At 39.1% G+C, this 15,664-nt stretch overlaps 1 protein-coding gene and 1 long non-coding RNA gene across 2 annotated transcripts in view; both read left to right on the top strand.

Annotated features, from left to right (window-relative positions):
* Nucleotides 1–15,664, top strand: part of LOC145434638 (uncharacterized) — a 183,819-nt gene that overhangs the window by 128,655 nt on the left and 39,500 nt on the right. The window lies entirely within an intron of this gene.
* LOC145445495 (uncharacterized) lies at nucleotides 126–4,347 on the top strand. The gene is made up of 3 exons (XM_080323685.1): nucleotides 126–1,633; nucleotides 1,693–1,857; nucleotides 2,164–4,347. Exons 1-3 carry the CDS (start codon nucleotides 1,520–1,522, stop codon nucleotides 2,374–2,376), a joined length of 492 nt encoding a protein of 163 aa, XP_080179811.1. The 5' UTR covers nucleotides 126–1,519; the 3' UTR covers nucleotides 2,377–4,347.

Genomic DNA, 15,664 nt, shown 5'->3' with positions numbered 1-15,664 from the left:
ACAACACAGTATTTGACAACGCCAAACCAAAACGCGAAACATCTTTTCAGGTGTTTAGTTTTTTTACACAAAACGCGTTCTTTTTGGTGTCGTCACCAACGGTAAAAAATTTACAGTGTACTTGAGTACTCAGTACTTCTCTACTCATCGTCTCTGAACGCTAGAGGGGGAGATAGTCTACAAACATTTACTTACGCACCTTTAAATCGCTACTTGTACTTATATTCGAGAAGAATTGCTCGACGTTGAATATCATCCGATATCGTTTATGATACTACTTTTACATCATAGAATATAGAGTTATAAAAGTAAATAATTTTAGGATAATCTACATCATCAAGCTGAAAAGAGGATGTACCATGAATTAGTACTTACGGATCATTATGAAGTGAAAATTCCTTATGGGCTCTATCACCAAACTATGACTGAATTGGACATAAATAATATCGCGAATTCTCTTATTCGCCAATCTCGCGTGTATGAGTTAGAATTTCGTCAATGTCATCTCAATGAAAACCTCGTCAAGATTCTATTGGATAAAATTCGCGGATTTGAATCTGAGGTATACGCCTTCGCACATTCCGCTCGTAGTCATTGATCATTATAAATTCACGTTCTATTTCAGTATATGTTATCCGTAAAATATCGAGATACAGCTTTATCGTTATCGCATTGTTCTGTATTACTAATGTGTTAAGGCGCGAATTGGTGGTATCGCAGCGAATAATGCTCATTTGCTACTGGTATAGGCATTAGTCTCGATGGCCTTACTAGATAGACTATAGTCAGAGTTGATCAGTGTTAGGCTGTTCATAGATCATTTAGCGTTTTATGCGTTAAGTTTTGCGCTCGTTCAGGTCGAAATAAGAAAACTCAGCGTTACAGCACACAACGACATTGAAAAACTCATCCCATTAATCTGCGAGCTGATGAAGCAGTGTGCTTCGACAGAGCTCAATCTGCAAGAAAGTGGTGGATCCGAAGATTTTCTGATTATTTTGAGTAAACTTATCCAGCACCATCAGGTATTGGTGATGGAAAAAGCTAGGCGCTAATCTAGTATAGAGCCTCTCGAAGTGATATTTCCTAATACCTCATTTCCGTAGGTGAAATTGAAAAACCTCGATCTCAGCTACAGGGAGAACATTAACTTCACGCAACTCGGGACTATTATTTCGAGCGATCTAACATATTTGTCAGTTGTGAACTCGCGCTTGCAGTCAACAGATTTCATTGCTATGCAGCTCAAAAACATTAAGGTCTGCGCGATTATTGCTGGGTACAGTTGTTAATGATCACATTCTGTATGAGCAGCTGTGTAGAGATGAATGAGGAAAATTCTAGTTTAATCTTAGCACATTTAGCCTATAATATGACGTGAGTGACTAAACAACATTTTTTTTCTGTTATAAGTTTGAATTTTTTATGGCTGATCATTGCTGATCGTAAATTTACAGTTTCCCATATTTTTTAGCTCCAATATCTTGACATTAGTTACAATCAGCCGGATGAAGAGTGTATGATCGCGCTGCCTGCCTTACTTTGTAAAGACAAGGCGGTTACTCTTATCATGAAAGGATGTGACCTTACACCCGAGGAAATTCGCGCTTTTGAAAGTTTTGGTGATATCGGGGTACTCGCTCGTTTCTATAGTTTTGTGGATCATTTTGATATAAATTGGTGGATTTATAGGTTGAAAGCCTTGATCTGAGTTACAATACCGATATGGAACCGGCGGGCTTGAAAGAAATTGGATGCTTCGTAAGAAAGCATTACACGAAAACAGTTCGATTTTCAGCTTGCGAATTAGATGAAGACTCACTAATCTCGTTAAATAATGGTCTCGGAATTTATGAGGTGATCATTTGAACTAGATCTGTTTTGTTTTCTAACTGAAATATTCAATCACAGTGTAATGCTTATGTGAGTTTTAGTCATATTGGAGCATGACATTTCATTGTTCGATAGAATTTTCATCATCAATAAAGTGTTTCTGATCACGAGCTTCATTATCTTCTTCGGTGTTGAATAAGTTTTTGCTATTAGGAGTAGAAATCGCAAAAAATTGCTCAACCGTCGGTAAATAATATTATGACTAATCTATTACGACCTTCGAGCCGTTTGTAGTCTCGTAAACTATCTGAACATCACACCATGTTTTAGCTGCATTCGCTGGATTTAAGTAGAAATCCTGGCATTTCATCCTGCTACAAAACAGTAACTAAAGTCCTGTGCAATTCCCGTGTGGAAGAATTTAATCTGTGTAATTGCAAGATGCTTTCCATGCAAATCAGGAATCTGAGCGAAGAGATGGGAAAACGATGCGATACGGTAAGATCTTTCTGCTCAATCATAGATCTCGATATAGCGATGTAGTTCGTTTCTGCATTTTTAAATTGATATAAATCTTCTATTATTCAATTAACAGCTAAAGGCAATCGACCTCGGTGATAGCGATAGAACGAGAATCGATGAGAAATACGTGAATTCCATTCAGAGCTTCGTGAGATATAATCCTGAATGCCGCAAAGTCAAACTAGTCTTACCGCGCTTGAGTGGGGAAGATATGAAGACCCTGAGAAAACAACTGTTCTCACCCTGTAAAGAGATATTTTCCGAATAAATATGTATCTAGATGAGAATTAGGAGATTTTCCTTTACTTGATAATGCTTTGCGTGAGCGCTACGGCCTGATAAGATTATAGGTAGGTAGGCCTACATATTGGTAGAAGTTAAGACATGCCGATGTAACTTTCCGCATTTCTGTCTATATCGATTCGGAATCCACCAGAAATTGGTTACTATGTGAGCGAAGTATTCTTGCAAAGCAACAGCACAGGCAAATTTATATTTGTTCGGTATGGACAATATTATAGAACATGATATTTCCACTTGGAGAGAAGACTAAATTTGATGTCATAAGGTAAGTCATTTTACAGTATCGTAAATCTCTGTCGCTATAATGCCCGTAATCGAATCAAATTTGACCTGCAATGTATTCTGGGTAACCCTAACAATTTCCTTACGTAGCTGTAGAAATTTGAAAAATTAAAAGTATAAAGAAGGTTTCCATATGGGGCAATCCTTCGCTGGAGCTCATTTAGATACGTTTTTTAATGTAGTTACACATTCTAGTTGTTTTGATGAAGGAAAAAATCATTCGATATCTCGATACAACTAGTTTAACACGCGTTGATGTAATTTTCCTCATTTGTATGCATAGCCTACGCGAAATTGGTTACCGAATTTTTCGATTAGTTTATATTCCGTATTTTATTTAAAACTGAAACTGTTAAGTACTACTTATAGTGTTATAAAATGGGAAAAAGTGTACAAGTAGAATTATTATCATGTCATGAATAAGTAGTTTACAAATTCATACGATTTTTATTGTTGCGTTCCGGGATAAAATGTAATTTTTCGCTCTTTTTTATTTTTTATTTTTTCAATAAAATTAGTATTTATTTTACAAAAAACGTCGTGTAAAGATAAAGTACTTGTACATTTCGTAGTGCTCAAGCATAAGTTTTTAAACCATTACCCTGTCAAAATTTTCAGAATAGCAAGTTTTGCGTAAAGTGTGTCTTGCATTTAGTGCCGGCTCTGAAAGCAAGCAAAGTTTGTGGTATTTGCGCAACGTCGAAATTTGTACACTTCACGCTTATCTTATGTCGAAAACATAAGTTAGTTAAAAGTATTTCGAATCATGAGTATGAATAATTTTTAAAAGCCCAAATATGCCGCATCCAAACTTCGTAAATATTTTCGATTAGTTTTTTCGATTCTATCTACTTTAAAAGAGTCGGTGTAGAAGTTTCGAAACTTGCATGAATTACAAGCTACATAATGCAATTAGTTTACACGCGTTGATGTAACTTTCCTCATTTGTATGCATAGCCTATGCGAAATGGGTTACCGAATTTTTCGATTAGTTTATATTCCGAATTTTGTACTACTAAAATTGTTACAAAATATGAAATAGTATACAAGTAGAATTATTATTATGTCATGAATAAGTAGTTTACAAATTCATACGATTTTTCTTGTTGCGTTCCGGGATAAAATGTAATTTTTCGCTCTTTTTTATTTTTTTATTTTTTCAATAAAATTAGTATTCATTTTACAAAAACGTCGTGTAAAGGTAAAGTACTTGTACATTTCGTAGTGCTCAAGTATAAGTTTTTATACTATTACCTTGATAAAATTTTCAGAATAGAGACTTTTGCGTAAATTCCGTGTTGCATTTAGTTGCCAGCTCTGAAAGCAAGCAAAGTTTATGGTATTTGCGCAACTTCAAAAATCAATAAAGTAGTCTAAAATCTAGTCACTTTTTACGTGGAGTACATAGCGAAGTTCTTGTACATTTTAGAGTACTCAAGTATAGGTTTAGCCTGCTTGCGCTATACTTAATGAATCATTCCTGTGTCATAAACACTCGAGTAGTTGGTGCGTGTAGACAACAACCTACTTGAGTACATAATTTTTACTTTTTTCATTAAAATTAGTATTCATTTTACAAAAACGTCGTGTGAAGGTAAAGTACTTGAAAATTTCGGAGTACTCAAGTATAGGTTTTGTCAGCTTATTATATGCTCAGTATATTATATGTCAAGAATTGTGGAGCATTTTTGAACTCTCTGCATGATCATTAGGGCTTCTATTTTTTTGTTGCAGGGCAACTTTGTTGTAGCCGAAAGCGGTATTATCTAGCAACAAGGTTTAAATGACTCGCCTCCGGCGTTTATTGATGATTTAATTACCCGTGTTCTCGTCATGCAAAAATTATGCATGTATTAGTATGAAGCTCAGATGCAGCAAAGTGTGTGAGACTGCCTGTAAAAATTGCGCGAAGCAGCGACTCTAATTTCCCGGCTTATAGCAAACAACGACGCTGAAATTCTACTTCAGACGCAGCAAACTGTGTGAGCCTGTAAAAATTGCGGGAATTTACATTTCTCGGCTTATAACAAATAACGACGCTGAAATTCTACTTCAGATGCAGCAAAGTTAATGCGTCTGTCTATATAAATTGCGCGAAGGTGCATTTCTCGGCTTATAGTGAATAACGACGCTGAAATTCTACTTCAGATATAGCAAATGCGGCAAATCTGCGCGAATAGCTGCATAAATCGCGAAAAGGTGCAACTCTAATTTTTAGGCTTTATTGCAAATACCGATGCTGAAATTGTACTTATGTCACATAGAACTCGGACACTATCGGTGAAATTCACATAAAATCATGCGTAGTTGATCGCGCGAAATGTACGTATAATTTTAATATATAACAATAAAACCGCGAGTGTAAAATTGCTGTTTAATGGCTTTACCACGTTCTTACCAAGTACCTTAATAAGGATAGACAGCCCCAAGCAGTAATTGTTAGGTCATCATCACTAGCTTCCACCTCTTTACTCTTTTCAGCTGCAATCGTAACTTCGATCAATTCTGCAATGAAGTAAATAGTAGTTTAAGGTAATGTTTGTATAACCTTTACGAGTGCCATTGTCACACTCGAAAAAGATATTACCGTCTTTAAATCATCAGTTGCACTGCAAGTTGAACATAAGTCGTACGGATGGCGCTAAAAATAACTGTGTATCGTTTTGTACGCACACATACTGCGGTGTTGCGATATAGTCCTGACACGATTGTCCAAGTTCTGAAAGCTGGAAAAGATACTCTCATATTATTTGATTGCGATTTCGATCCCACAGAATCTCAAGTTATTCGTGGTCAATGGAATGGTACCTCTATCATAGATGTAGAGGGAAAAGAGATCTTCCGATTTGTTGGTATCGTTAATATTCAACGCAAATCGGGCTTCATAATTGTGCGGGGGATCCCATTGTTGAATTTGAATTGATCGGCGTGTCGCTGTACATGATGCACTTTATCGAAAGCATTATTGCTGGTTGAATATTGTCGAATGGTTGTCTATAATGTTAGTTGCATACAAGAATCTCGTAGATCTAAGCTTAAGATTTACGTACTCATGCTTGATTTGTTTCCATAGCCTCGACCTTGGGAATCGCTTGTATGCGTCCAAAGAAAATAAGTCGTAAAATGTGGAAACTGTAGAAACCGTTAGGAATCGCGTACCTGCCGCGAAAAGTTTGTTTAATTGTAACGCCGAGAATTGTGCGCCTACGGCTAGTCCGTTGGCGTTTAGCGCTGATTAAATTATCCTTATACTCGACATGCAAAGTAAATTTGCAGGTATTGGAATGAATTCAGTTGTAGTGTGCGTTCATATTAGGTCATGAAATGCGGAGACCTCGGCAATCGAAACCGCGATCTGTCTGCGCTCAAAATCGCATTTTATATGAATTAATAAATTAGTGACGATGTGTAGAATTTTGATATATCATCATAGAACCCCGCGCCTAGTTCAACGTTGATGAGTGTTATCTGTGAATATCTGGCAAATATAGTATTCTATTGACATCATAGTTTTCGAAATTTATGTGTAATCTGAATGTTATTTATATCCAAAAAAGTAAGTTATTATATTAATATTTTCAAGTCGCAGCGCTTAAAATCGCATTTTATATTAATTAATTAGTGATGATACATTTCAAGTTATTCAATACATATTGCTAAATATACATGGAAAACCGGTATTGAAATTCACAAAACAATGAAATTTGCTCATAAATACACACGATGTGGCAGTGGCAGGTGACGTGGCAATGGGCATCCTGTAGGCGTGACAATGGGCGGCATATAGGCGTGGCAATTAGGATGACGTGGCGTTCTCTGATTGGTGCTTACCAAAAACGGATCATTACACTACTGTCCTGCCCGCAAACTTTAAGATGTTGATGACGAAAATATCAGTTCCGACGCATTGGCGTAGCCAGGGGCCATCCACATTTTCGTATATGAACATAAAGTAGAATATTTTGTCGCATATTTATTTGACTTGATATTTTTCTTAGCTCTTCGCGCGATATATTGTCACTCGATTTCTAGCTTTTATAGTATTGTTTCCCTCTCATGAAAATTAAATATGCGCCCAATCTACGGAATTGAGCTCAACTATATTCGCAATTATGTAAGAACTTGCTGTCCCACATGCGACTTCGCGCCTGCACTCGCTGAAAAATAGTCGTTGATGAAACCTTTGCGCAAAATGATAGACACATGTTCACTGAAATCTTCGATTATTCGTGTCTTGGTCAATTAAGCCCTGCGGTACACAGATCTGGTCAATTGAGCCCAGCGGGCAGCGGTATACAGAGGTGACCCACAATATATGCAACATTATTATTGCCAGAATTCATTCATTAACTTTAATAGCTTGTACGTGGTACAGAACTTGAATATAGCTTTCAATACAACATCCATTGTAGCAGTATATTTATTAAACTCGAAGACTTTTCGGGTGCCTCTTTTCAAGAGTTATCGGCACACTGAAGGGATTTAAACAGATTTAAAAGCAAAACCAAAAAGGCACAGTATGACGCAACACTCAAAATCACAGACCATATCAATGGCAACAATAACAAACTACGAAGTATACGGACATACGGTACTATAGTAGCAGCACAATTTGTAAATAAACAATTACACAAACGAAACAACACGCACTAATGAGAAATTTGTAGGTTATAGAGGAAATTTTTCTGTCTGCATAAAATAGGTTTGCTCAACTGAATAATAGTAGACTCCAACACTTTTAAATGAAACACAGACCTACCACGCGCAATGACAGTGAACACATTGTCATCATAGTGCTGTGCACAGGCAAGGTTTTCGCTCAGATGCTGACCGATTGACGAAGCATATGCTTGGTAATCATCATAGCAGTCTGTTTTTCCAGCCAATTTGCACTGACAGGCGAGCTCCGTGCGATCATTTGCGCATGTTTTTGACCGAATCAATTTTGGGATATGCTGCTTAATGCGCTCAAACAATCTTTGAGATGTACGTCCTACATACCTACTATCACAGTGGCACTTGTATTGGTAAACAACATTACTTGCATCAAAGGCAGGAAGTACATCTTTTCGAGAGTTGGGTAACAAGGGTTTCGTCGTGTACACTACATGATATCCACTTGATTCTCTCCAAAAATGGCTATCCGGACCACATATTAAAATGCTCCATCTCTAGGGTATTGAAAAAATCGGATACAGCTCCAAAATATGGCCCAGAAAAATGCCCGGCATTTTTACACCTACCTTGGCTAGGTAATGTGTTTAGCCGATTTGAAAAGCTTATTAAATCGGCTGTTCACCGTTGCTATTACAGCGTTAACACGCATGTAGTGTACATGTTTGCGCTTGCGCAATTCATTTGTTAATCCTGATTTTAGTAATCATTTGTAATCAAGCCTTTTCAGATAGGCTGTTCTTACCGCTATATAAAGCATCTGCGAACCACCATTTGTTGGTTATTTACGTTGACGCAAAATTAATTGTAAATCTTACTTTAGTTACGTTTATCTTGATTCTGTTACGTTCGCCGGCTGTATGTTGCTGTTGCTGTTGCTGTGCTATGTGTCAGCTATCATCATCAAGTTGGGCGTGCTATTGTGTTATTAAAGTCATGGATCACGTGTATGAATTACAACGATTAGCATCCGTAGATAACCTCATAGACAGGCTTCTGCGCCTCTAATCGGCAGCGCAGGATTCAGACTGCCGCGCAGAAACAATTTACAATTAATTTTGCGTCAACGTAAATAACAAACAAATGGTTCCGTCAGTTCAGTCCATATTCCGACAACGCGTTGATCTTGTCTACAGCATTCTCCGTTTGTCTGAAAGTCGCATCGATTGCATGGCTTCCACATTCAGGATCATTGCAAAGATGGCAGCGCAACTGCATGGAGAGTATATTCTTCTCTCTCCAGATGATATCACCAGGGACCGTATTCACTCGGGTGCTTGAGTCACAGTTGCCGACAGAAATGCACAAACATGGGATGCGGAAGATTGAAACAACCTCTTGAAGATGATCGAGCGGATTGGCATTCAAGGCAGCAGAGGGTCAAGACGGAGCAATTTATCTGCACAGACATTCATTCCTCTGCGCAGTCCTTTCAGTTTCGCCCTCGCTACCGTTCCCTTATGGTATTGACGCACATCATCTGTTAGATTTGTGTCAGGCACCTCGCATCGAAAGGAGAATTCGGCTATTTGAAGAACTTCTACCGAGCAATGCCGGAAATATTGTTATGATTCCGGAATATTCATTTCGAGCTGTTGCACGTTGCGAGGACGCCTCCAAGATTATTTCGACTTCTCCGTTGGTGACGAATTTTCGAGATTGTGATACGATTCATCCGACATCGACAGTCATCATCACGCGCCTAAGTGAGACTGTCCATAGTGTCAGGGTTGAGTCGCGTTCGATTGTCTGCGTTCAATCCGTTCATTCATAGTGATTTATTCTCATCGCTTGTAGACATGCTGAACGCCTCGTTACCAATTCAAAGTGATCTATTATCATCGCTTGTGTAGAGTTGCTGACTGCTTCCATATTTATTCCAAATAATTTATTCTTCTCGCCTGTAGAGATGTCGAACGCCACCCTACCATTTAAAAAGTGATTCATTCTCATCGCTTGTAGAGCTGGTGAACGCCTTTCTACTATTTAAGGTGATATATATAGAATGTATTTTGGATCGGAGGTTCATCAGCTCTTTGTATGTTGGTCATTGTACAATCTGACTTTGCCTTGTACAGTCTCACTTTGCCTAATGTGGATGATGATTCGAGTGATTCGGAACGTGTATTACATTGACAATTCTGTTGACTGGGATCAGTCAAATGGGGGAGTGTTCGCGCTTGCGCATTTCATTTGTTAATCCTGATTTTAGTAATCATTTGTAATCAAGCCTTTTCAGATAGGCTGTTCTTACCGCTATATAAAGCGTCTGCGAGCCACCATTCATTGGTTATTCACGTTGACGCAAAATTAATTGTAAATCTTACTTAACTTACTTTGGCTCCTTGCTTACGTTAATCTTAATTCTGTTACGTTCGTCGGCCGTATGTTGCTGTTGCTGTGCTGAGTGTCAGCTATCATCAAGTTGCGCAAGCTATTGTGTTATTAAAGTCATGGATCACGTGTATGAATTACAACGATTAGCATCCGTAGATAACCCCATAGACAGCCTTCTGCGCCTATAATCGGCAGCGCAAGATTCAAACTGCCGCGCAGAAACAATTTACAATTAATTTGCAATCTACAATCAATTCGCTGATGGAAGATTGCCGTCGAATGTTCTCTACATTGAAGAGGTCGTTTTCCTCTTGGACGAAGCGGACGATTGCGATGTTTCCACAGTCTATGTTCACTGTCTCGCCAATCAGGAGCTCAGTTTCATTCCGTCAGTTCAGTTTCCGGATTCCGACAACGCGTTGATCTTGTCTACAGCATTCTCCGTTTGTCTGAAAGTCGAATCAATTGCATGGCTGCCACATTCATGAGCATTGCAAAGATGGCAGCGCAACTGCGTGGAGAGTATATTCTTCTCTCTGCAGATGATATCACCAGGGACCATATTCACTCGGGTGCTTGAGTCACAGTTGCCGACAGAAATGCACAAACGTTGGATGCGGAAGATTGAAACGGCCTCTCGGAGATGATTGAGAACTGAACCTGACGATGAAGCGGATTGGTATTCAAGGCAGCAGATGGTCGAGAAGATGTGTGTCCGGCACCTCGCATCGAAAGGAGAATTCGGCTATTTGAAGAATTTCTACCTTTCGATGCCAGAAATGTTGTTATGATTCCGGAATATTCATTTCGAGCTATTGCACGTTGCGGGGACGCCTCTAAGATTATTTCGACTTCTCTGAAGGTGACGAATTTTCCAGAGTGTGATACGATTCATCCGACATCGAGAGTCATCATCACGCGCCTAAGTGAAACTGTCCAAGTTGAGTCGCGTTCGATTGTCTGCGTTCATTCATAGTGATATATTCTCGTCGCTTGTAGACATGCTGAACGCCTCGTTACCAATTCAAAGTGATCTATTATCATCGCTTGTGTAGAGTTGCTGACTGCTTCCATATTTATTCCAAATGATTTATTCTTCTCGCCTGTAGAGATGTCGAACGCCACCCTACCATTTAAAAAGTGATTCATTCTCATCGCTTGTAGAGCTGGTGAACGCCTTTCTACTATTTAGGGTGATATCTATAGAATGTATTTTGGATCGGAGGTTCAGCAGTTCTTTGTATGTTGGTCATTGTACAATCTGACTTTGCCTTGTACAATCTCACTTTGCCTATGTGGATGATGATTTGAGTGATTCGGACCGTGTATTACATTTATAATTCTGTTGACTGGGATCAGTCAAATGGGGGAGTGTTTGCACTTGCGCAATTCATTTGTTAATCCTGATTTTAGTAATCATTTGTAATCAAGCCTTTTCAGATAGGCTGTTCTTACCGCTATATAAAGCATCTGCGAACCACCATTTGTTGGTTATTTACGTTGACGCAAAATTAATTGTAAATCTTACTTTAGTTACGTTTATCTTGATTCTGTTACGTTCGCCGGCTGTATGTTGCTGTTGCTGTTGCTGTGCTATGTGTCAGCTATCATCATCAAGTTGGGCGTGCTATTGTGTTATTAAAGTCATGGATCACGTGTATGAATTACAACGATTAGCATCCGTAGATAACCCCATAGACAGGCTTCTGCGCCTCTAATCGACAGCGCAGGATTCAGACTGCCGCGCAGAAACAGTACACGACGAAACCCTTGTTACCCAACTCTCGAAAAGATGTACTTCCTGCCTTTGATGCAAGTAATGTTGTTTACCAATACAAGTGCCACTGTGATAGTAGGTATGTAGGACGTACATCTCAAAGATTGTTTGAGCGTATTAAGCAGCATATCCCAAAATTGATTCGGTCAAAAACATGCGCAAATGATCGCACGGAGCTCGCACGTCGGTGCAAATTGGCTGGAAAAACAGACTGCTATGATGATTACCAAGCATATGCTTCGTCAATCGGTCAGCATCTGAGCGAAAACCTTGCCTGTGCACAGCACTATGATGACAATATGTTCACTGTCATTGCGCGTGGTAGGTCTGTGTTTCATTTAAAAGTGTTGGAGTCTACTATTATTCAGTTGAGCATACCTATTTTATGCAGACAGAAAGATTTCCTCTATAACCTACAAATTTCTCATTAGTGCGTGTTGTTCCGTTTGTGTAATTGTTTATTTACAAATTGTGCTGCTACCAGAGTACCGTATGTCCGTATACTTCGTAGTTTGTTATTGTTGCCATTGATACATTGCGAATTTCATGGTCTGTGATTTTCATTTTTGCGTCATACTGTGCCTTTTTGGTTTTGCTTTTAAATCTGTTTAAATCCCTTCAGTGTGCTGATAACTCATTAACTTTGTAAAAATTTCGCGATTTCGGATCATATAGGTTCTATTCTAGCTGCACCTATATTCGCAAACAATGGAATTGTCAATAATATGGTGATTTGGCGGAAAAATACAGTTAAAATCAATAAAACAGTAGCTCTTCTAACAATGATGTAAGTCGGTATTTTTCTATGCTACCTATAATTTACTCGAACACTGCGGCAAACCTGAGTATGCGTTGAGGTAGACAAAGTATGTTACTGTAAACGCGGACGTTGAAAATTTCTTCATCGTCTTGAATAGTGATTCAGGTTTCCCTCAAGGCCAGGGATCATTTGAGTCTTTTGTGATGCACTAGTGCAGGGCCGGCCAACCCGTGGCCCGCGAGAAGGTTTTGAGTGGCCCGCGAGGTAATTTCCGAACTTGGTAATGTTATAAAAAAAATGAATTGCACAGATTGTGAACTTGCAAGGCCAGCCAAATATTTGATTAGTCTCGCCGCAACACTTGAGATGTGATGACTAAAATATCAGTTACGACGCATTGGCATTTCCATGTGCCAGTCACACTTTGGTAGATCTTCGTACACTACAAAGCAGAATAATTTGCGATAAATTTTATGAAAAGTAAATATTTTCTACACGCTTCGCGCAACATGTAGTCATTCGATTTCTTGCTTTTAATATTGTTACCCCTTTTTGAAAATGAATGAACGCCTAATGTATCAGATTGAGTCGAACTATATTATCGATTACGAGACAAAGTGTCGTTCAACATATGCGACCTAGCGTTTGCGCTCGCAGAAAGACCGTCGACTATGAAACCTAGGCACAAAATGATTGATGCATGTTGGTCGAAGCTTTCGAAATTGATATGTCCAGGCGCTGAATAGTCCGATCCTGGCAAACTGAGCCCAGCGATATACTGCAGGCCCGCAATATAGTCAAGTGACAATATTATTGAGCTATGAACTTCGAAAACTTTTCGCGCTTCGCGCGGCTAGTAGCCCGCGCAATATTTCGGCGTTCGAATGTGGCCCTTTGGCTGAAAAGGTTGTCCAGCCCTGCACTAGTGCGACAACAGATATTGTAATTATATTTTTGTGAAACTATTGTCTTCACCATGTAACTTGCATGTATCAGTTCCGTTTTGGCGTTTGTGCTTCCGTTTTGGTAATTTTTCCATAGAACTCGGAACGCAATATGCATTTTTTCCGCAATCGATATTTGCAGTGTTGAGGGATTATTTAATGGAAGTATTTCTTACGGAAATTTCAAACGTTGCATTGCATCACACGGAAATTTCAAACGTTGCATTGCATCAAACAAGCATTGTTCAATCTATGCAGAATTGCTGGGCGGTCTGTATGTTTGACAGCCCTAATGTAATGGAATTTGGCTTCTTGCCAACATGGGTAGCCGAAGTAAAAGTAGTCAGTACTGCTCAAGTAATACATAATTTCTAGTGAAGTATATGTAGTGGTTTACAAGACATGTTAAACCTACCTCAAGGAAGCCGTTAGTGTGATGTCGTAAATTTGGTCGAGGTGTCGCTTGATTTTTGCATATAACCGTAAGTGGCATTTAACAAATTAAAGTATTCAACGTTGGGACTCTAGTGGAAGTAGAAGTAACAGGAATTTATACTGGAGTATGTAATGATTTACGAAGTATATTAAAACTACTCCAATTTGAAATTGAAGTTGAAAGGTACTCGAGTTGTTTGAAAATGGTAGATTGGGTTGTAATGTTTCATTCTTTTACCATGTAATGGTCCGAACATGGGTAGCCGAAGTCAAAGTAGTCGTTTTTGGTACTTAAGCTGAAGTAGAAGTAACATCATAAATTTCAACTGAAGTAGAAGTAGCAATTTTCAAGGCATGTCAAGATTATTTCAAGTGGAAGTAGAAATATAAGTTGATAAGTACTCGAGAAGTGGTCTTCGTCGAACAGGAGTTAGTTCTCAAGCAGACACGTACCGGTAAGTAACGTAAATCTGTAGTGAAGCATATGTAGCACTTTCCAAGGCGTTGTATAACTACTTCGAGCAGAAATAGGCAACATACGGAATTCACTGACATTCCTGTATATATTTCAGCCACAAGCGCCGAGAAAAAACGTTTAGGTGCAGCCACTTGTGATTGACGAAGAAAAAGAATAGGCACTCGACATCTGCAAACGGTGCATTGATTTACTTCTTGCAGAGTGAATTTTTACTGAACGCTTTTTGTAATGCTCGTTTTAAATTGTTGCGGTTACTTTATTCCTGCGATACCATTCTTTCATTTCATCAATCTTAGGCACATGGACCGATCCATTAGCTTCGAGTTGTCCCAACAGTTGCAGTGTCTTATATTCCTGTGACACCTTTTTTATGTAATTAATGCTTTTTTACTTTGACTATTTGTCATTAGTTTGAGTGGTATTAGCAGTTGCTGTTTGCTAAACTCCTGTGACACATTTTCTGTGATTGCTTGTCGCAATATGATTTTTTACTTCAGCCTTGACTGTGTTAAGGGGTAGTAGTTCTCGCCTTATTTCACATTTTGTGTTTCGTAAATTAGATAGTTGTAGTTTCGTTGATAATGACCAATATCGTAGTTGTATTTTGCCAGTTTCATTCCCCACTCACCCAATATACGCTGTGTGTGAGAAGATATGATGTTGTATCCCATGTTGTTAGTCGTGAGGCGTTGAACCAGGTGTGGAGTAGAGATGATAAAGGGGCCGAATGACACTTCCATAGGGAGTGGCGTCATGTCCACAGTACGTCAGGCGTGTCCATAGGGAGTGACGTCATGTCCACAGTACGTCAAGCGTGTCCATAGGAAGTGGCGTCATGTCCACAGTACGTCAGGCGCATCCATAGGGAACCACGTGACGTCCAGGCTAGGTCAGACTCGTCCATGACGAGTCTCTCCATGTCCACAGCACGTCATTGCGGACGTACTCAGCGAGTGGACAGGACGTCTCTAGTTGTCGACAAACCCACTCCAGGGAGGTAACGGCCGGAAGTAACAGGATATCCTGCCAGCTATTCCACCGGGAGTCAGCTGGACATCGAGTGTTTGCTGGGTTGACACATTGATTGAATATTACCATGATTCTTATGACGTGTCTAAAGTCAATCCTATTCTAGAAGCGTGGAAACTTATAGCGACTGTGTGGAAATCGAAAACAGAGCCGAAAGTTGGTCAAGTCAAGTAATATTCCTAAAAAGATTGTATGATTTTACAATTATTTCGCATCTATTTGAGTATGTGGCAATCTCACAAAGGATTAGGGTTAGGGCGGAAATAAGTGACAATTTGTTGCTATTCAAG

Source organism: Botryllus schlosseri, chromosome 1, assembly GCF_051294905.1.
Source record: "Botryllus schlosseri isolate E-star chromosome 1, Bs_hap1, whole genome shotgun sequence".
In the NCBI taxonomy this organism is placed as follows: domain Eukaryota; kingdom Metazoa; phylum Chordata; class Ascidiacea; order Stolidobranchia; family Styelidae; genus Botryllus; species Botryllus schlosseri.
The sequence above is the reverse complement of the archived record's forward strand: the minus strand, read 5'-3'. Positions and strand labels throughout refer to the sequence as shown.